Below are 22,264 nucleotides of genomic sequence, written 5' to 3'. Positions count from 1 at the left end.
CACTGCTCTCACTCTTGACTTGTTCCCCTCTTGCAAGGTCCACGCCTCGCTTCCATACGTCAGGGTAGGGATCTCAATACCATCATGCAGTGACTTCTTAACTTCCATGCTCACGTCCCTATTTCTCATCACTGCTTTCAGTGTACCAACAACCTTTCTTCCCTGCTGTACCCTTTCACGTACTTCATCCCCCAAAGTTCCATCCTTACTCATCACACTACCCAAGTACTTGAATGCATTCACATTCTCTATATCCTCACCATCCAACCTCACTGCACACTCTGTGACTTCATTCCTCTCAAACACCATAACTTTACTTTTGTTTACATTAACTTTCAGCTTCCTCCTCCTATACACTGTCCCAAATTCATTCACCAAACCTTGCAACTCCCATTCATCTTCACTCAACAATACTGTATCATTAGCAAACAGCAACACTGGAAGCTTCCAAATCTCACCCCCATTCATTAGGGCCACCCCCACATCCACTGCCCTACCTTGCACCTCATTTACAACCCCATCCATATATATATTAAACAGCCATGGAGACATCACACACCCCTGTTTCAGTCCCACATTGAGATCAAAGAACTCACTCAGCTCACCATCCACTCGCACCGTAGCCCTAGCTCCCTCGTACATACTCTTCACAGCACTCAACAATTTCCCCTCCACTCCATATATTCTTAATACCTTCCACATACCTTGCCTATCTATTCTGTCATAAGCTTTCTCCAAGTCCATGAAGGCAGCATACACTTTCCTTCCCTTCTCTAGATATTTCTCCACTAAACATCTTAGAACAAATATCTGATCTACACACCTTTTTCCCTTCCTAAATCCCCCTTGTTCTTCTCCAACTAGCTCCTCTGTCATATGCCAAACCCTATCAATGAGTATTCTACCATATATTTTACCAGTCACACTAAGAAGGCAAATACCCCTATGGTTACCACATACTTCTCTCTCCCCTTTTCCTTTGTACAGAGGAACAATTATACCTGATTTCCAGTCCTCTGGAACCCTTCCCTCTTCCCAAGCCAATCTACACAACTTCCATATCCACTCCACAACAATCTCACCCCCATACCTAAGCATTTCACCACACACTCCATCAAATCCTGGGGCCTTTCCCAGCTTAATCTTCTTCATCGCTTCCACTACTTCCGACCTACTGATCTCTTCCTCCCTCCTCTCATCTCTTCTTCTCCCAGCCATTCCCCAACCACTTATACTCACACTGCTCTCACTCTCTACATTCAACAAATCCTCAAAGTGCTCCTTCCATCTCAATTTCTCTCTCTTCTCCACCAACAATCTATTATTCCTATCTTTCACTCCCCTACTATTTCCCCTTTCACACTGCCTTACTTTCTTTACCTCCTTCCAAAATAATTTCTTACTCTCCCTCCATTTCACACTCAGATTCCTCCCAAACTCTTCATCCACTTTCTTCTTACTCTCCTTCACCAGTCTCTTAACCTCCCTTCTCCTGCTCACATATACCTCTCTCTTCTCTCTCTCATCTTCTCCCCTACCTCTACTCGCCAACCATTCACCATATGCCTTCTTCTTTTGTTCCACAGCTCGTTTCACCTCTTCATTCCACCATGCTGTCCCTTGCACACCCTTGCATCTCCTCCTCACTCCACAAACCGCCTCACACGCTGCGCCTATCTCTTCCGTGAATATCTTACATACGTCTTCCACCCCTTCCATCTGCTCTAGCTCATACCTTCCCAATCTTTCTTCCACTATGCTCTTATACTCTGTCCTTTTCTCACTATCTTGCAATTTCTCCACTCTTCTCACAGGAGCTGCTTCCTCCTGTCTTCCCCTTCGTCTCCTCAACCACTTTCTTTGCAGCTCTACCTTGGCCATCACTAAGTGATGGTCCGAGACTCCATTCCCCCACCCTCCATCCATGCATCTGTCTGAGCCAGTATTTTCTGCATTGGTTTCTGTCAAGACCAGTTAGGAACTAACAAACTGAACATTGAGGAGATCTGATCAGCATCCTATCTGGCATGTTACCTGCATTCAAGATCAACAGCAAAGAACCAGTGAAGAGAATATCACTAAATATACGGTTTACTAGCATTATTCATATATATATATATATATATATATATATATATATATATATATATATATATATATATATATATATATATATATATATAATCACGTTGCAGGTACGAAATGAACTGTATGGGCAAATGTATGTTATTCTTCCCAAATAACAAGGAAAACACTTTTAGCCATATGTTGGAATAAAAGGATGTGTGGGAAAGGGAATTATGGGCTGACTATGAAACATGTAAAACGTTTAGAAACTCTGTTTTCAATCGTTCTCTGGGTATTTGATAATCACTACAGTGATTACTGATACAGTTCACATAAAATGATTGCATGAAATGGGGGAACATAAATCAGTAGAGTTTTCCATTTTATGAGATGAAGCCCGAGTCGTAGGGAATGTTTGTAGGCTAGAACTGGTGTGCTATAAACTCCAGTGCTCCTTTAGGTATGGGAAAAAAAGATATCATCGTTGTTAAAAAAAGGTTCTGCTGTGTAATACACTCATGTCCACCTTTTTGTTCTCGAGGTATTATTGATGAAGAAAAAAGAAAGAAAAAAAAGAAAGATGATATATTTGAGTCCCAATGTCTCAACCCCTACAAGGGCTGAGCTTCATAAATGTGCTGGTACACACACCCCTCTACAATATGCATGGGATGCCACTTTGAAACTGTATCATCCTAAATCGCTACTGTGATTACTGATATGATTTTTGGATGAAACGAGTAATTAACACCGTATATAATTCCTCAAGCAAGAAAAATCTCTCATAGCCTGAAATAAATCACCTGGATGCGAAGAACTTCATTTGAAGGATGCCACCATACTAAAGAGGTTAAGGCAATTTAGGTTACTTCATGCACATATATGTATATTCGGTCGCTTCATGTCTATTTTGGTCTAGTGCATAGATAACATTCATTTTCTACTAAGCAATTAAAAAAATACAAAATTTTCTTTAGTTTATTTGTTTATTTGCATTCTTCCGAGTCTGTCAAAAGACCAGTGAAACACGAATCAAGGATCAGATTTGGCCCGGGGGTCGCTAGTTGAATAGCCCTGGTCTAGTGGGACTCACCGACTCAACTTCAGGTCCATGTACGTCAAATCAGGTTCATTTAGCTTCTTTTAGGTCTGTGCATTCCCTAAACATCCAATAATATCTATTCAGATAAGTTGACATTTAGTCAAAGTAACTTAGGTCTTTTTATGACCTTTCTGGACCAGGTCCATTTCTTTTTAGGTGAAGATGCATTAACTCATCACGTCCCGAGCAGTTTCGCACCTCCGACACCCCCCAGTCCCGAGCATTTTTGGATTTTTTTTTTTTTGGCTAAAACCTCCACTTTTGGTGAGAAACATTGAAAATTCATAGAGAAATCGTTCACCTGAGGTTTAAAATACTTGATACAGGTAGGAGTACCTCCTTACCTTACAGGATTTTTTCTCAGGCTGGTTGCAAAGAAAACGAGTTCTATGGGAGGATAACTATTCCACACCACTCATAAACGGTATTTATATATTTATTTGGTACGAATTTATGTAGTACGGGAGTATATTGGTTTTCAAACAGCATATAGGCATAATAAGCATTATTTCACTCACTAACTCATCATCATTCCTGACCTTCTTTTGCCACATTACCTGATCATCATTTCTGACTGTTTCTTTCTCTAATGCTATGTAAACTTTGTCCTCCACATTGTTATTGATTGGGGAATCACTCTGGCCCTGAATGTCTTTACTGGCCAGGTCACTGGTAACAGGTGAATTGCCGAGACAATGTGGGGGGGAGGTTATGTGGTGTAAGGTATTGTTGCTGCTTGGCATCTTGTAGAGGAATAGGGGAAGGTGTCCCGTGTATACGTACAAAAATCACGCACAAAAATTGAAAATTGTGCAAATTAGGGACCTTGCCATTGCACGACGTACCAGTACGTTGTTGGGACTGGCAAATGCAAAATGTTGCAATGTACCCATACGTCGATGGGACGTCTCGGGTTAATTCCATTTTATACAGACCGATATATGTGAGTTCACATTTACAAGCTTCACCTTAGGTCCAGGGTCCAGTTATTCACTTAAGGTCTTTTCAGATCACTTCAGGTCTAGTCAGGGTACATCAGGCTCAGTTAAGTCAAACTCTGTCAGTTGATGTCACTCCAGTAAGGTCCACTGAATGCCATACAGAGCCATTCAGATTCATTTTACCCGCCTAGTGCCAGCTATTTTTAGCCCAATGGGTCACCTCTGTGCCAGCCTTTTTTATTTTTTATTTTTGGCTAAAATGATAGATTTTGATGTGAAAACAATGAATTCCATCATTAAAATGCTCACCGAAGCACGGAAATGGGTTTTATTGAGTCCTGCATACTTGTATATAGGAATTCCTGCTCTCTCACGCTCACTGCGTAGGTGAGAGAAAGCCGTTTTCTGTGTAAGGTATACTCAGGTATTTATGTTGGGAAGGTATAGCAATGTTCGGCACACTTTTCTGATTACTTATTACTTCAACATCTGTCACAATTTGCATGTCTCTTTCACTGTGAATGCATTGCGTCATACTTACTTGAAGATAGGTACAACCTGACTTCATTATGTAGAGTCCTGGCACTTACAAGAAGGTATTTACAACTTGCCTTCACTGTGTACAGTCCTTACACTTACAAGAAAATATTTACAACTTGATTTCACCATGTATAGTCCTTACATTTATGTGAAAATATTTACAACATGCCTTCACTATGTACAGCACTGGGTGAGGCACACAGGCAGAGTTAGGCAGAGCGAGCATGAGAGGGGGCGGAGAGTGGGTGTATAACCTTGACCACCTGGGAGATGGTAGAGGAACAGTTACCATACATGCCTGCCAGTTTTTATTCACGAATCTTCAAAAATGTGGTCAAAGTGAATTTTTTTATTTTGAGCCGTTTTAAAACAGCATTGGCACTGGCCGCGGAATTACGTCAGACCGTTTTAAAGCAGCACTGGCATGCAGTGGGTTAAATCCACCAAGGTTACTTTACGTATATTTAGTCAGTGCAGGTTCACTTAGGAAAAGAGGAGAATGAGGGAAAGATAAAAAGGAGTAGAGAGGATTGGCTGGAGTGGTGAATGGAAAGATAGGGAAGATGCACTATTTGAATAAGTATGTGTGTTATTTTCTCCTTTTTTTTTTTTTTTTTTTTACAGAAGTCTAATCTCCAGTATCAAGTGTAACCACATGGACGCTATGATCTACCGTTATTGTTGTGAAATGCAATGGATTCACATTCAGGGTCTGGTATTTAACAGTGTAGAATGGGTATCTTAAAGGCTTAAACTGATTTTTTTCAAGAACACCAAGAAATAGGAACATCTACTTATTATGCTTTGTTCTTTAATTAACAGTGAATGGTTGGGGTACACGACATACCTTGGGGCTGCTGGTGTTCCTGGGACTGGTGCTGGCCTACATGATACGGACCAATCTCTCAATCGCTATCGTGGCCATGGTGGGCACCAGGACAGAAGCCAATAATACCCGTAACCTCTCTGACGTCTGTCCTGTGCCCAACAGTGTGGACGATGACAACTATGTGGTTCGTAGTAATTCCTTTATTGACTAAAGTTGAAAGAAAAACAGAGGGGATAAGATGAAAGCAGGAAGTGAGTGAGTTCAACGTATAAAATGATTCAGGACTCATTACTGTGCAACATGTGACTCCGAGTATTAAATCCACAGATATTAGCATGCTAGGGAGAAAAGGTGGGGAGGTGGATGTGAGATTAGAGAGACAGCCCTATGAAGTAATAATGTCTTGGTTGGGTGACAGATGCAGCAAGCCATAATATGGTCTTACCGTAATTACAGTAACTTGACAGTCGTTGTATAGGTGCAATAGGGAATCAGGACAATCAGGATTAATTTTCCTTCATTGCACCCAAGCCCGTATGTTATTTCAGTGTGCCCTATTACATTATATTCCTAAATTTAGGGAGGGGGGGCCTTCTATGGTACTTCCAATGCAAATGCATCTTTATGGAGGTTTCAATAATTATCGTCCCGTAAGTAAACTCTCTGATCGTGATGTGCAACTATCACCCTGCAATATCTCTCATTCCCAGCGGTGCCAGGACGGTTGAAGATGCCTAAACTACACCTTGCAAGCTGCTTGTCAGGGTTTCAGAAACTTCCAAGTTTAGTTTAAGTTTGGGTAACTGGTGAAGGGGGTTTAACATATTTCAATCGATTTGGATTTTATTCCATATCTGGCTTCGGGCGATATATTTCAATCTGTTTTGCTGATTTTATTCCACATCTGACTTGACACCCCTATAGGGGTAGGGTTGATTTGTAACAACATTAAGTCTCAAAATCGATCAAAACTCATTAAAATCATTAATAAAAATAAAAAAAGCAAAAAACATAAAAAGATAATTCCAAAAATTATTGCCTAGGAAGAAGAAAGGGGAGTCATGCATTGATCTCTGCAGGGTTGTGTGATTAATTTATGAACACTGTGTGACTAGCTGAACACAAAAAGTAAATAGAGATATATACTACAATTACTAGGCCAAGGTAGGTCAGAAATAGAGGTGCGTGTGGGAAATAGTTTTGAGAGAGAGAGAGAGAGAGAGAGAGAGAGAGAGGATTGCAGAGAATGGCGGGAAAAATAACTCAACTGATCTTGGGAGATGCTTTCTTATTCTTGATGGTAACATTTGTGTGAGAGCACTTTCTCTCTACATTATGGTGCCATAACTCCCACCTCGACAGTGTGTTGAAGTGCCGCTGACAGAATAAGTCAGAACGGTTAAAAGTTATTTACAAGAAACTACTGTTATAAAATCCTACAATCACTGCCAGTCAGGATGGTATCAAAGTCTTCAAAATTATGAGAGATTAATTTTATAACAACTTTATAAGGGCCATCATAAGTGCACTGAAGTGGGCGTCGATTAGTATCATGACGTAGCCACACATACTTGCAATCGACCAAAGAAAAGTGTACATGATATGACTGACGTAGTACCTGATGGGGAGGTACTGATTGCTGTCTAGTGACGTGTTCCTGGAGAACAGTGAGAAACTCATAATTACAAAGGTTTTCATGGAAGGTTGAGTTGGTGAATTCTCCAGGGAAATGAATAGACTGACCATGAACGAGCTCTGCCAGACTGGAGTGTAGGTCTTCTTTAACCCCTTACACCGCGGGCATGTTTACCAATGTTTTGCGTGTGCCGCGGGGTTATTCGGGCTCCAACAAACTCTCAAAAAATATTTGCCAAAAATCAGTTATTAGTCCTAGAATATTAAAATTATTTATGCTTATGGCACATACCTTCAGCTTTCTCCTGGAATGTTTGTTGAGCCTTCTTCCATCACCGTAGGACTTGTGGAGACCTCTGAAGTTGGGTAACGAAGTCTCCACTTTGCACTGCCCGACAACCCGTAATATGATTACCACAGTCAGATATTAACGCTATAAACACTACTCTATGATTTTCAAGTAGTTTGGGATCCATACTCAAAAAAAAAAAAAACACTGTGAAAGCAATGAAAATTACGAGCGCGTCTGACCGTCGCACTTGCGCTAGTTTGCTCTTGGTACTCTGTCATTTATTATTCATATAACCCCTCACACTTTATATTTCTATTACTATATAACACTTATATATATCTACAGTCTTTATCCATAAGTTTTCTTCAGTAGTATTAGTTTATTGTCACTGCAGGGATTCAATTTCTTTCAGTAAAATACGTGGCATTCACTTTCTCGTCCTGTATACTAGCATTGAGAGTGAATGTCACTTTCACCTTCACTCTCATAACTCATAGTATTCAGACATGCTAGAGGGAAACTTTCTCTTTCATTACTCCTAGGGTATATACTCGTATTCTTATAATACTACTCATTTACATTTCTATTTACGTTCTCTATTTTATTTACGTTATTTACATTTCTATTTTATTTACACTGTGTTATGCACTGTCACTTGAAGTAACTTATAAAACTATTTTCCACTGTTCACGTATATTTACATTCATTACTTTCACTTGCTGTTTACGCATTATTTACACATTATTTACAATTCCACTTGCACTGTTTTACTCAATAGAAAGATCGTAGTCACTCTTTTATCAATTGTCAGCCCTTTACCCCTTTCCACACGAGGTTTAGTAGGGGATAAAGGTCACAGGGCCCTTTGCATGGGGGTGGAAAGTCCCTGAAGCTAGCAAGAGCGAACTGACGTACCTCCACATTGGAAGATGAGAGTGAACTGATAAGGGTGGGCCAGGGTGGTGGCCTACCTAGGGAAATTCATTACTACCAAGTTAGCCTCTTGACACAGCTATATATAGCAGTGAAATGACTGGCAGGAAATCTAGGCAATACATTATAAATCAGGTAGTTCCAGGTGAATGTAAATATCACTTAAGCTTCTCCCTTCCCTCCTTATATGTATATTTATTACGAAAATAGATTATATGGCATATTTCAAGGGGGAAATAAACAGCGAAAATTAGCAAACGAGTGCACGTGAGGTGTTGTCAGGTGATAATTAGCCAATTCCAGGTGTATGGCACTCTCACTTACCTTATTTCTTTCTTGTATATATTATTTGGTATAAGAATAGGGCATAGGGCTTATTTCAATGGATGAAATCAGTGAAAAATTCCAGGGAAGATTTACTTAGCGTAGGATGGCCGGGCAGGCGAGAGGATAGGGTAATGGAGGGGGGGTAGGGAGGGGAGTCAAGAACGGGGAGAAATGGCTAAATTGTCAACAATGGATGGGAGTACAGATGAGATTAGGAGTGCTGACTAGTGTTGGACATTGGCAGTACTGATAGATGATACAAGCCCCCACTTGGAAGCCCGGGTGAATTCAAAATAACACAGAATCACAAAAGCGACGCCCCACGGTATGATCTCTTGCTCCCAAGCGTCACGAAAGTGATGCCCCACGGTTAAGGGGTTAACTGCAACCCTGAGCCCCAGTAGAATAAGTGGCAATGCATCAGCCCATCAATACTGCTGTGGTTGTATCTTGAGAGCTTCCTTTAGATGCCGGTGAAACTGCTCAACTATACCCGATACTGCTGCGGTTGTCTTGAGAGCATCCTTTAAATGCCAATGAAACTGCTCATCCATACCATTTGCCTGGGGATAATAAGACGTCGTACAGTGTCTTGCTGTTCCCAGGAAAGTGAGGAGTTGGCGTCACAGGTCAAATTCAAACTGCACATCACGATCTGTAATGACAGTGTTAGGAGCACCGAATCGAGCAATCCAACCTATAAGAAAGGCCCATGCACTTGAATCAGCTGACGTATCCTGCATAGGTATTGCCTTGGCCTATCTGGTAAATCTATCAATACCAATGAGTAAATAGGTGTATCCTCGTGAAGGTGGCAAAGGGTCTACAATGTCAACATGTACAGTGTGAAATCTACAGGAAGGGAGGGACAATGACTCTAGCGCAGCTATGGTACGATGATGAACTTTGGAAGCTTGACAGGAAGTGCACTGCCGTGTCCATGCACGAGTATCCCTTTTAATCCCTGGCCAAACAACACATTGGGTAAGAAGAGGCTGTGAACCTTTAATACCAGGATGACTTAAGTTATGAAAATGCAAAATCATTTTGTGACGATGGGAGCTGGGAATGAATGGACGAAGTTTGTCACAAGAAACATCACATCAAAGTTTAGTCTGAGCCAGGTTTATCAAACGGCTGCAAGCAAAGTCCAGATGATGAAGTTTTATATGCTGCCAACTCTTCATAATTCACCTGAGTGAGGGCTAACAGACTGTACATAAGAGGTGGTGGAAGCTGCTCAATCATTGATATGAAATGGGACAAGGCATCAGCTACCTCATTCTCACAACCCTTCACATGAAGAATGACTGTTGTAAACTCAGAGATTTAGGAAAGCTGATGTTGCATTCGTTGAGAGTAAGAATCTGACTGTTGTGACACAGAATAGATCAATTAAAATATAGGACGAACGACCCTCTAGCCAGTGTTTAAAATGGCGAACATTAAAAATATGGCCATTAATTCTCTGTCAAATATAATACATTTAAGCTGAGCCTTGTCTAGGTGCTGGGAGAAAAAAAGCCAGTGGTATTTTAACTCCATCCTTTACCTGATGTAAGATTGCACCCACTGCTGTGGAAGAAGCATCTGTTGTTAAGGCAAGGTCTGAATCGGGACTGGATATGCAAGGTGAGAAAGTTGTGTGACATCGTCCTTTATTCTTGTGAATGTTGCGGAAACCTCTGGTGTTCATGTTAGAGGGGCCTTAGCTGACTTCGGCAACTTCCTGAGCAGATCATGTAGAGGACCTAAGGTTTCTGCTGACCAAGGGAGAAAGCAGTGATAGTAATTAACTGTGCTCAGGAATTCTCACATTTTCTTCACCCCAGTTGGCTGTGGATACTGCATGATAACATCAACTGTCTGTGGAAGTGGACTGACCTCCTTAGCAGAAACTCTGTGGCCGACGAAGTCCAGAACAGGCGCTCCAAAGATGCACTCAGCTGGATGAATCTTGGTATCATACTCTCGTAGGCAGGCTAATAGATGTCTGAGATGAGTTTGGTGTTCCTCATGATTTCTTGATGCAGCCTGTATATCATCTATGTACACAGTTACAGAATCAATGTCTCGTAGAATGTGGTCCATAAAAAGCTAGAATGACTGTGTGGCATTTCGAAGTCCAAAAAGGCATGATACAGCATTGAAGCTTTCCAAAAGGAGTGATGATCATAGTCTTAGGAATGTCAACAGGAAATACGAGAATTTGGAGAAACGCATGCACCTGGTCAGTCTTGGAGAATACTGTCTTGCCATTTAATTAAGGTGTAAATCTTGAATGTGAGGGACAGGATGTCATAAAATGACTAAATGTCATTTTAGACTTTGTGGTTCCTTTGTGGTTGAGTTATATATATATATATATATATATATATATATATATATATATATATATATATATATATATATATATATATATATATTAGACTTATGGACGAGCGGTTTTTATATCTTGGAGTAGCTTCCCATTTGTCATGTAGTGACAGGAGAGGTAAAGAATAGTATGGGACTATTTTTATTTGTCTTGGAAATATTAACAAGTCTCTCACACAGAGCGAAGTATAGAGTCCCGCTAGCTATCTCTCTGTCTCGCTCTGGCTCCCTCTCTCTCTCTCTCTCTCTCAAGTTGCTAAGCCCTTTCTTTTTCTGACCTGCCTGTTCTAAGGCTTGTCTCCGTCTGAGCTCTCTTTCCTAAATTCTGGTGTAGCAGGGGTGTGTCACGTGTGTTCCTTGTGAGTGGAAAGTTCTAGCAGCCTGTGTGTGAGTATGTGTGTGTATGGTCACTAGGTCTTTGTTCACGGTTGGACTGCTGACAACTAACTGCATCATCTCCTTACTGGCTACTTCGTAATCTGTCGTCAGCTTTTCCTCAGTGTAACTTGCAAGTTCATTTCCTTTTCCCAGGCTCGCATAGGGCTGTCTATCTATCTATTTATCTATCTATCTATTATGATTTGTAATTATAATACATTGCTCGGTCACGGGAAAATGGCGTACCATCGACAGTTAATAGTCCTAACATATTAATACACATTATATATACATTATAATGAACTTATAAGCTAATTAAGTGAAATACATAATATTGTAAAAGTAACATAATTGTATGAATATTGTATACATATAATATTCTTAGTAAATAGTGATTATTCAGTAATATTACATTTTAAACAAGTTGTATACATATTTGAATAAATGCATTAAAGTAAATCATTTAACTGTAATACAGTATGTACTTGGGTTATTATAGTGAAATGCATACATGCAAGAATAAAAAATAGTTTAAAATTAAGATTATGGTAAGAGTTATTAATATTTCATTTAAAGATAATGGTACTGGTCTGCCATATATGGGTCATTCTTCTTTGTATTTTTTTTTTAATATATATATATTTAATACTATATACAAAATATATACACTTCATTCAGAGTGGTTAACTGTGATGTTAACTCTCCCCCCACTAAATAATGACTCCAAATTAGCAATTCTTGCATGCATTCTGTGCATTGCGAACAGCAGTACTGCAACTACAATGCAGACGATTATAAAGACAGTAGGTGCTGGGCTATACACATAATATGGGTTGAACATACTCAAACCCAAATCTTCCCAGGGCTTCATTGTTTCATTGATCAGCTGCATAGTTTCAAACTTAGGTGAAGTCAGCTTAATACTTATGCTCATGTTTAAGTTCATATCAGGCAGTGGATGGAAATGTTTGTGTGTATGATTGAGAATGGCGTAGTGATTGATGGTGGATAAAGTAGACATGGCTGGTGTAAATACCGCACAGTAGTCTGGTGCTATGTATAATCCTGATGCTGATGTATGAGATGGTGGTATATCTGGACAGACTATGTAAACTGATGTGTTATGAGGGAAATAAAAAAACTGTGAGTGTCCAATGCATTGATGGTGTACAAGTTTATCTGGAGCAAAAGTGAAGTTGCAATGATGATGAATATTGTCATTTCTGATGATAGCCATTCCACAAGGGACTGTATCAGTAGGCTGAAACGTGAAAATGTACGCAGGACAAAGATGAACAGCATGTAAGGATGTGCGGCACTTTCGTTCAATCTTTGACTCACTTGCGAAAGTGACAGTGTCCCGTCTCTTGGAGACCATGATGAGTTCGGTGTCTGTGTTGATGTTGATGATGACCAAAGTGTTGTTATTTCTATAGGGGAAGGGGTGTATTTGGTATACTGTGAACAGGTCTTCAGTGATGAATGGTACATGAACTACCACTGATGTTGGTGTTAGTGTTGCTTCTAAATACGGGTAGTATTGCATAAATTCCCTACTGCGGAACAACGGCTTCAATTTATGTTTATGTATGCCTTGACTAACTATCTGACGTAGCTCATGAACTGGGAGTAAGTCAATTGTGATCTTGCCATCACCAGCATTCGAAATTCCTTGCATAAGTGCCCTTAAATGATCTCTAGTGTTCTCTAATTGTAGTAGAATAGTGTCAATATGTTCTGTGATGATGGAGAAGTGCTGGAAAAGAGTAACGTTTCCCTCTAATTCATTTATTTTATCTACACTCTCGAGAGCTACGTTTTCTGCTTGTTTCAGATTTTTCACAATTGTCTTCATTGCTGAGTTCTGTCCTGTGATGAATTTATCTTGGTATGTTAGTACCTGAGCTATCTTATTAAATTTGTTGTTTATTTCTTTAAGGTCATCCTCTGTAGCCAATCCAAAGATGTTCCCAAGACCTGCGCCGCCCAGGTCGAACAAACCGCGCTTTTGGCGAGTACGTGTGATGTTGTTCCTGTCTCTCAGTACCTCCGTTCCATAAGATGGGAGATCTTGGATCATGACGAGCATAGTTGACTTCACCTGTTCTAGTTTCCATTTCGCTAACTTCACCATTTCATTCACTTCCTTGGTGTTATGTGCTTGTGAAACATAATTTCCTATCATGAAGTCCAGAGTTCGCATCGGCGTCGCAAGTCTGTCTAAATAAGTAGGTAAGTCATACAAGTAATCTAGACTTATGCCAGTACTCATGACGTCCTTAACGATTGTAGTCGTGGCCGTTGGAGCTATGAGGCATCCTTGTCGTACTATATGTTTGGGGTCTAAGTGCCCATATCCTCTTGCTATGTAGAGGAGAATCCATAGCATAAGTCCCTTCATCGTAACCTACCGAAAAAAAAAAAATCTATTAATTTCCTATAATGCTGTGGTCGATGATGGTGATGATGTGCGTTACGGTTGATTGTTATTTCATGTATAGAAGGAGTTTAAATCGATATTTAATTCTTGTAAATGATGTACTCTAGATTTTATTGGAACAGTTGCACCTATGTTCGATTGTTTGTTATATGACCTTAATTTCTTTTTGTAATCATTGTTGTGTTCTTGCTTGGTTTCTTGAGGTACGTTCACCTGTTCGGTTGTATCCGAGGCTGAATAATTATGTGATAATTCCCTTGAAACTCGTTTTAAATGGTCAATATGAACTTGTTTCTCCTCGCCACTTGAAAGTGACTTAATTAAAACTTTGTTTGCTTTTATGTTAATTACTCTGTATGGGCCCTCAAATTTTGGGGATAATTTATTGTCTCTCGTATGAATGACACCGTAAACAATGTCTCCTAAGCTGATAAGTGAATCTTTTGCTTTCTTGTTAAATGCCTCCGTCATTTCTTCCTTGGACATCGTTAATTGTTTTTTGACTCTTTTGTGAATGTCCTGGAATTCACGTAGACGGAGTTTAGAGTAATCATCGTAATTGTATATAGGCATGCTGTCACCTTCTAGGAGCTCATATGGTAATTTTTTATCTGTGCCATATATAATGAAATGTGGTGTGTCACCGATGGATTTATTTATAGACCCATTAATTGAGGCCTCTACTCTGGGAATCCAATCATCCCAGCTTGCATAATTTTCACTGAGAATGTGTCGTAGCACATCTAATACCTTTTTATTTTGTCTCTCTACCAACCCATTCGATGCTGGGTGATAGGCCAAAACATTAACCTTTTTGATGTTGTATTGTTTACATATTTCTTGTAAGATCTCAGAATTAAATTCTCCTCCATTATCACTTATTAATACCTTTGGGGTAGTAAAGCGACATATTACATTATCTGTTATTGCCTTTGCTACTGTCTCTGCTGTCTTATCTTTAATTGGAGCTAAAATGACATAACGGGAAAAATGATCCGTTGCAACGAATAAGTATAGGTTATTATTGTATGATAATGGCATCTTGAGTAAATCAACAGCGACAACGTCCCATGGTTGATGTGGTGCAGGGTAATTACCCATCGGTGCAGGTGTGATTGGGTATCCTTTGTGTTTCGCACATGATTCGCATCTGTCTATATGATTGTTTATATCTTTTCGTAATGAAGGCCAGTAATATAATAGCTGGGCTTGGTTAAATGTCTTATCCTTTCCAGGATGTCCTGCATGTGGGCTGTCGTGTATCAATCGTAATACTTGGGGTATCATATCATTAGGTACTACCAAGTGGTTAGTATTTCTTTGGCGTTTTGGTTGTTTAGAGTTAATTTTGTATAATGTATTATTGACCAATGTGAATTGTTCAAGTGGGACATGCAGTTTGGGTAATTGTATGTCATCTCCACTTTCTAACTTGTATATTACTTTAGACCATATTGGGTCAAGTCTTTGTGCCTTTGCGATATCCTCGTGGTTTGGGATATTTCCTTTGAGATCTAACGCCGCGACCTGAATTGTATTCGGGTTCCTAGATAATGCGTCAGCTACTATGTTCATTTTACCTTGTATATAATGAATTTGTACATTGTAGTTTTCAACTGTACATTTCCATCTTGCTTCTCCTCCCAGAAAGGAGTTTTTCTTTAAACATACCCACCAGTGGTTTATGGTCGGTGAATAAGTGGATTTCGTAACCATATACCAAATCTCGAAACTTTTGTAATGCAAAAACCACTGCAAGTGCCTCTAAGTCTGTAGTGCAATAATTTTTCTCCGCACCTCTTGTTTGTCTGCTGGCAAATGCAATCGGTTGATTCTTTCCTCTTTTATCTTCCTGCATCAGTACAGCCCTTAATCCTTTAACTGATGCGTCTGTACAAATAAGAAATGATTTTGTGTAATCCGGATATGCTAAACAAGGTGCATTTGTTAGTTTAATTTTTAGATAGTTAAATGCCCTTTTTTGTTCTTCCCATTGGAATACAGCATCTTTTTTGAGTAGTTGGAATAGAGGAAAGGCTATATGAGAGAATTGTGGTACGAATGACCTATAGTACCCAGCCAGACCTAAAAATTGTCTAACTTCGTCAGTCGTAGTGGGTTCAGGAAAATCTCTCACTGCCTGTATTTTGTCATCAGTGGTGTGAATACCATTAGAACTTAATTTGTGGCCTAAGAAATTTATTTCCTTAAAGCAAAAATTGCATTTAGAAAGTTTAATTTTTAATCCAGCATCACTAAGCTTTTGTAAGAGTAAGTCTAATTTCCTAAGATGATCCTTAATATTCTTCGTTGCGATTATAATATCGTCAAGATAAACAAATATTCCTTGTCCTAAAATTCCGGACAATACGTAATTCATAAGACGCTGGAATGTGCCTGGGGCTGTCCTCAGTCCCATCGGCATTCTTGTATATTGATAATGGCCTCTGTTTGTTGAAAAGGCAGTGTATTTACGTGACTCCTTAGATACCGGAATCTGATAGTAGCTGTTTAGGAGATCGATGGTCGAGAATATATTATTCTCAGGACCAATATTCTGTAGAACATCGCTTAGCAATGGCATGGGAAATCTGTCTGGTATTGTGTGATTATTTAGTTTACGGTAATCTACTACCGCACGCATTTCTCCATTTCGTTTGGGCACGAAGAATAGGGGGGCATTCCACGGGGAGACTGAAGGCTCAAAAATTCCAAGTTTTAACATTTCATCGACATACTGATTTGCAAGTGTACGTTGGGAGTGTGGTATGCGGTAAGCTGGTACGAAAATTGGTGGTGTTTCTGGGTGCACATTAATCATGTGATTAATCAAGTTAGTACACCCTAATTGTTCTCCGGGCAATGCTACGGTGTCCCTGTGTGTTTCCAGCAGGGTTAACAAATCATTTTCTTCATCAAATTCACCTGAGTGAAATAAATTCTCTTTTATTCTTTCTCTATCCGTAGATTTTATCTCACTTGTTACTCCAGCTATAACTATTTCCTTCACAGGGGCGGGACATTTTTCAATATTAACTATGCAAGTTCCCTTTTTCAACTGAACTTCCCCATTCATGTGATTAATTATGAATATCTGAGTTTGCCCTTCGTCGTTCGTATGACATAATGCGTTTTCTACTGACAATCCCTTTACTTTACATAATTCTTCTAAGACAAGAACAGTACTATTCCGTAATTTGCTCTTTATGGTAACCTTCATGTATGAATTAGGTGGTATAACTAGATCATTAGTGAGATGGGCTGGAAAAATTGATAAATCAGTACTATTATCTGGGTCACTAATTCTGGAGGATGGGGTTGTTGGTGGGAGTGGAACTATACACTCATCTGTTTGTGTATGTTTGTTTAAGCCTTTAATATTACCAATTCTTTTTGGCTCTCTTCTACCAATCGGTGAGGGCTCTGAAGTTATTTCCTCTATGAATTCATTATCAAAGTTTATTCCATTCATTTGTGGGAGTATAGTTGTGTTCTCAGCTCTTATGGATCTTAAGCCCAGTAAAATATGAGCTTTAATTGCTAAGTTTTCAACGATATAGAAAAATGCAGAGAATGGTCTTGTAGTTTCTGTGAAACTGAGATTTAATCTTATCATACCTTTCACTGTAATCTCTTGTCCATCTACTGTGTATAAATCTAAATCAGCTTCATCCAGAAAAGTTACTTTCTTTTTATTTTTAAGAATTCTATTTAGTTCTTCATGTGTTATTAAGTTCACTGGAGAGCCTGTATCTAAAAATAAGGAAACGTTTTGATCCTCACATACAGCTGGTATCAAGATACACTCATTTCCCAACATGCCTCCTATGTGAAGTTTAGCCTTGTTCTTCTTTATGTTTGTTCGTTTTTTGTCATGACTTGGTCTTCCCCCGATTTGAACATAGACACAATTTTTTCTACTGTTTTGCAGTCACTAGTCCAGTGCCCTTGGTATCTATGATGCCTACAGTAAGGACCAAATCCTTGTGTCTTTTGTTTGTCCTCTTTTGCCTTGATAAAGCATTCATACCTTGTGTGTCCTGGTTTTGCACAATAATGACATAGAATGGACCTATCCCTTGACTGTGACCTACGAGGTGATATCCCATAAGAAGTGTTGTTTATGGCGTGAGACCTGCTCGGGCTGCGCGAAAACTTATGAAACTGCCTGTAGGAAGGCGTCTGGGAATGAGGTCTAGGCGTTTTTGTTTGTTTGGCCTGCCTCGTTTCTGGTCGCGATCGATTTTGTTCTCTGTTTGGGGTCGGTGTAGATGTTTTCACAGCTGATACTGTCTCAGGTACCCTGATTCTACCAGAATGTGCATGTGTGTTGACCACACCTGCTTTACTGCACTGCATCTCTACCTCGTTCATTAAGTCTAGCAAGCACATTCCTGGGGTGTACGCGATCGTCTTGGCGATCTTAAGGGTCCTATCAGGTAATTTACACAAGGCAGCTACATAACCAATGATGTCCACGACGAGGTCTGGGGACATCTTTCCATCATCTGTTATCTAATTAGAATTCTCCAGTGTAGCTAACAAAGTTCTCTTGATTGTGGAGACATCAACAGTTATTTCACTGAGCACATGGTTTGTAGTGTGCTCCCTTACAAGATCTACAATTTTATGTAATTCTGGAATTATACCTGGCAAGAAGTTCATACCTCCAGAAAATTTCTTCAGAAATTCAGTTTTAAATTCATCATATGTCCTAGCACGATGGAGCTTATCTGAGCGCAATAAATTGCTTGCTGGACATCTTTCCTGGCTTATGCAAGATGAAAAAATAGCAATTTTCTCTTGTTCATCTAGTATGTGGCGCTTGATGAACATTTGTTCGCACTGACTGACTAATGAAATGACATCAATGCGATCTTTGTCTGTGCCAGAGAATTTTGGGGCAGTTTTATCCTCGTGATACACAAACACTTGAGGTGTGGTTGTTAGATCAGCAGTATTTGTTTCTTGATCCATTTTTACTGATTGCCCTGTTAACCCGCCCCGTCCCGACGACGTATGGGTACGTTGCAACGATTTGCATTTGCCAGTCCCGGCGACATACCAGTACGTCGTGCAATTACAAGGTCGCTAATTTGCACAATTTTCAATTTTCGCATGTGATTTTTCGTATGTATACACGGGACACCTTCCTCTATTCCTGTACAAGATACCAAGCAGGGACAATGCCTTACACTGCATAACCTCCCCCCTCCCCCCCTCACGACGTTGTCTTGGCAAAGGACCTGTTACCAGTGACCTGGCTAGTAAAGTTATTCAGGGCCAGAGTGATTCCCCAATCGATGACAATGTGGAGGACAATGTTTACATAGCATCAGAAGAAGAAACAGCCAGAAATAATGATCAGGTAGTGTGGCAAAAATAGGTCAGGTATGGTGATTAGTTAGTGAGTGAAACAATGCTTATAATGCCTTTATTACTGCTTGAAAACCAATATACTGTCATACTACATATACATTCGTACCAAGTAAATAAATAAATACCGTTTATGAGTGGATAAAATAGTTACCCTCCCATAGAACTCGTTTTCTTTGGTGCCAGCATGTTAGAAAACCCACTCAGGTAAGGAGGAACTCCTACCTGGGTTGGGCAATTTAAACCTCAGGTGAGCGATTTCTCTATGAATTTTCGATGTTTCTCACCAAAAGCGAAGGTTTTAGCCAAAAAAAAAAAAAAAATCGAAAATACCTCGGGACTGGGGGATGTCGGAGGTGCGGAAAACCTCGGGACGTGACGGGTTAATTCAACTTGGACGTGTTTATCGTTGTGTGAGGGAATGGTGGAATATGTATGACCGGACCGGTGAACCCTGTTAAGTATATTGGCATACGTGTGCAAGGCAGCGGCAAAGTCCACACTCTCTATGTCAGAGGGGGTTTCCCACTCATCATCTGAAACTCCCGTATTTGTTTCTTTATCTTTGGTGTGTGGTGTGGTTTGTACAAGGGGTGGGCTGCCTCGAGGCTCTCTTAATTGTGAGTCTGATGTTGTGGCAATTTGTGTGTTATCTGGTGTGTTGCCTTGGGGCTCTCTTAATTGTGAGTCTGTTGTTGTGGCTAATTGTGTGTCATTTGGTATTAACGTGGGGGGTGGCGAAAATATTCCTGTCATTAAGATATGGTGTTATGAAATACGCCTCTTGTTTATTTATGTCCTAGCAAAATAGATGAGTAAATAAGTTGAATATAGCTAATTTTAGCACTGAGAAGAAATGAGCAAGTATAATTTTACCCACTTGATACAGATCGTAGAGGTGTGTCGATACAAAAGTCGATCTCGGAAGAAAAATACAGGTTTGATAGAAGATCTCTTGATAATTCTAGTGGTGTGTTGATGGACGATATTACTCAGGAAATTCCATGGCCTGGTGTTTGTGGTGGTTAACGGCTGTCCCAGGCAAACCTCAGCATAGAACGTCGAATTTCCAACTTAACTGTGAAAATAAATGAGTATGAGTAGGAGCTATGTGAATAATGAGTAATGAGCAGTGGGTGAGAAGTGCCTGGTGTCAGTCACACGTTGCTTGGCATGGCAGACTCGTGTTGTGATGTCATCTCAGCACATGGTGACGTCAGCTTCCCACACTGGTAGCTGTGGTGAGTGAATGAGTAGCGATGAGTAACTTGAGTGAAGACGGGTGAGTAAGATGAGTTGTGAATATGGACTTCGTGTTTTGCTGCATGTCTTGACCTCTGCGTCAGCGAATGGCGGGAGAGAGTGGTGGGGGCTTGTGTGCTTGTTAGTCTCTCCTCTTCTTTACTTGCTTTGTTTTATATTCTTCTTGTTGCTGCTTGAAGATACGTGAAGATTATAGAGTTGTTTTGTAGACTTGTAGACTATTTGCATTGTAGGCTGTATTTTGTAGGGATTCACTGTAGAACTGAAGCTAATCTTGTAGCGTCTTGCCTGCTTTTGTAGAAATTTGCTTTTAATTCGGAGACGATGTCCGTAGATTCGCTGGTTCGTCGTAGAAGTTGCAAGATCTTATCAATATTTTGTTAAACTACTTGCAAGGCGTCGTGTTATCCCTTCACCTCTGCATCAGCATGATGATCGGGGAGACGGAGGGGGCTGGTTGGAGAGAATACTGTCAGGAGCTGGTTGTGTTGTTGGTTGTGAGAGGTATTCTTTTTGTTTTCAATCTTGATATTTTGTAGGAATTCAATGTTGATTCGTAGACGAGGTTCATATACGTTCGCTGCTACCAAATGTCATAAAATGACTAAATGTCATTTTAGACTTTGTGGTTCCTTTGTGGTTGAGTTATATATATATATATATATATATATATATATATATATATATATATATATATATATATATATATTAGACTTATGGACGAGCGGTTTTTATATCTTGGAGTAGCTTCCCATTTGTCATGTAGTGACAGGAGAGGTAAAGAATAGTATGGGACTGTTTTTATTTGTCTTGGAAATATTAACAAGTCTCTCACACAGAGCGAAGTATAGAGTCCCGCTAGCTATCTCTCTGTCTCGCTCTGGCTCCCTCTCTCTCTCTCTCTCTCTCTCAAGTTGCTAAGCCCTTTCTTTTTCTGACCTGTCTGTTCTAAGACTTGTCTCCTTCTGAGCTCTCTTTCCTAAATTCTGGTGTAGCAGGGGTGTGTCACGTGTGTTCCTTGTGAGTGGAAAGTTCTAGCAGCCTGTGTGTGAGTATGTGTCTATGTGTGTGTATGGTCACTAGGTCTTTGTTCACGGTTGGACTGCTGACAACTAACTGCATCATCTCCTTACTGGCTACTTCGTAATCTGTCGTCAGCTTTTCCTCAGTGTAACTTGCAAGCTCATTTCCTTTTCCCAGGCTCGCATAGGGCTGTCTATCTATCCATTTATCTATCTATCTATTATGATTTGTAATTATAATACATAAGTTTGGTGTTCCTCATGATTTCTTGATGCAGCCTGTATATCATCTATGTACACAGTTACAGAATCAATGTCTCATAGAATGTGGTACATAAAAAGCTAGAATGACTGTGTGGCATTTCGAAGTCAAAAAAGGCCTGATACAGCATTGAAGCTTTCCAAAAGGAGTGATGATCATAGTCTTAGGAATGTCAACTGGAAATACGAGAATTTGGAGAAACGCACGCACCTGGTCAGTCTTGGAGAATACTGTCTTGTCATTTAATTAAGGTGTAAATCTTGAATGTGAGAGACAGGATACCTGTTGGGTACAGTGATTCTGTTCAGTGTACGATAATCGCCACGAGCTTGCCTCATATTGGGGGTAAGTAAGTAAAGTAAATAAAAATATTTTTATTGCCAATAAGAGAACATGATACATATACCAATACAATATAAAGGAAGAAGCATCACGGTCTGCCGAGCCGGAGCTCCTTGGCAGACATGATATTGGTTATATT

General features: G+C 39.9%; 1 protein-coding gene across 1 annotated transcript in view; it reads left to right on the top strand.

The window, feature by feature from the left end:
* Positions 1-4,874: 4,874 nt before the first annotated feature.
* LOC145405333 (putative inorganic phosphate cotransporter) overlaps positions 4,875-22,264 on the top strand; it is a 416,371-nt gene continuing 398,981 nt past the window's right edge. The window contains exons 1-2 of the mRNA XM_080276745.1: positions 4,875-4,923; positions 5,473-5,663. Coding sequence (XP_080132871.1) covers positions 4,875-4,923; positions 5,473-5,663 — 240 coding nt within the window. The remainder of the gene's footprint in view (positions 4,924-5,472; positions 5,664-22,264) is intronic.

The sequence above is a fragment of the Coenobita brevimanus genome, chromosome 66 (genome assembly GCF_032717465.1).
Source record: "Coenobita brevimanus isolate Jiangsu-jjx chromosome 66, ASM3271746v2, whole genome shotgun sequence".
In the NCBI taxonomy this organism is placed as follows: domain Eukaryota; kingdom Metazoa; phylum Arthropoda; class Malacostraca; order Decapoda; family Coenobitidae; genus Coenobita; species Coenobita brevimanus.
Note: the sequence above shows the minus strand (reverse complement) of the source record. Positions and strands in the feature narration are given on the sequence as shown.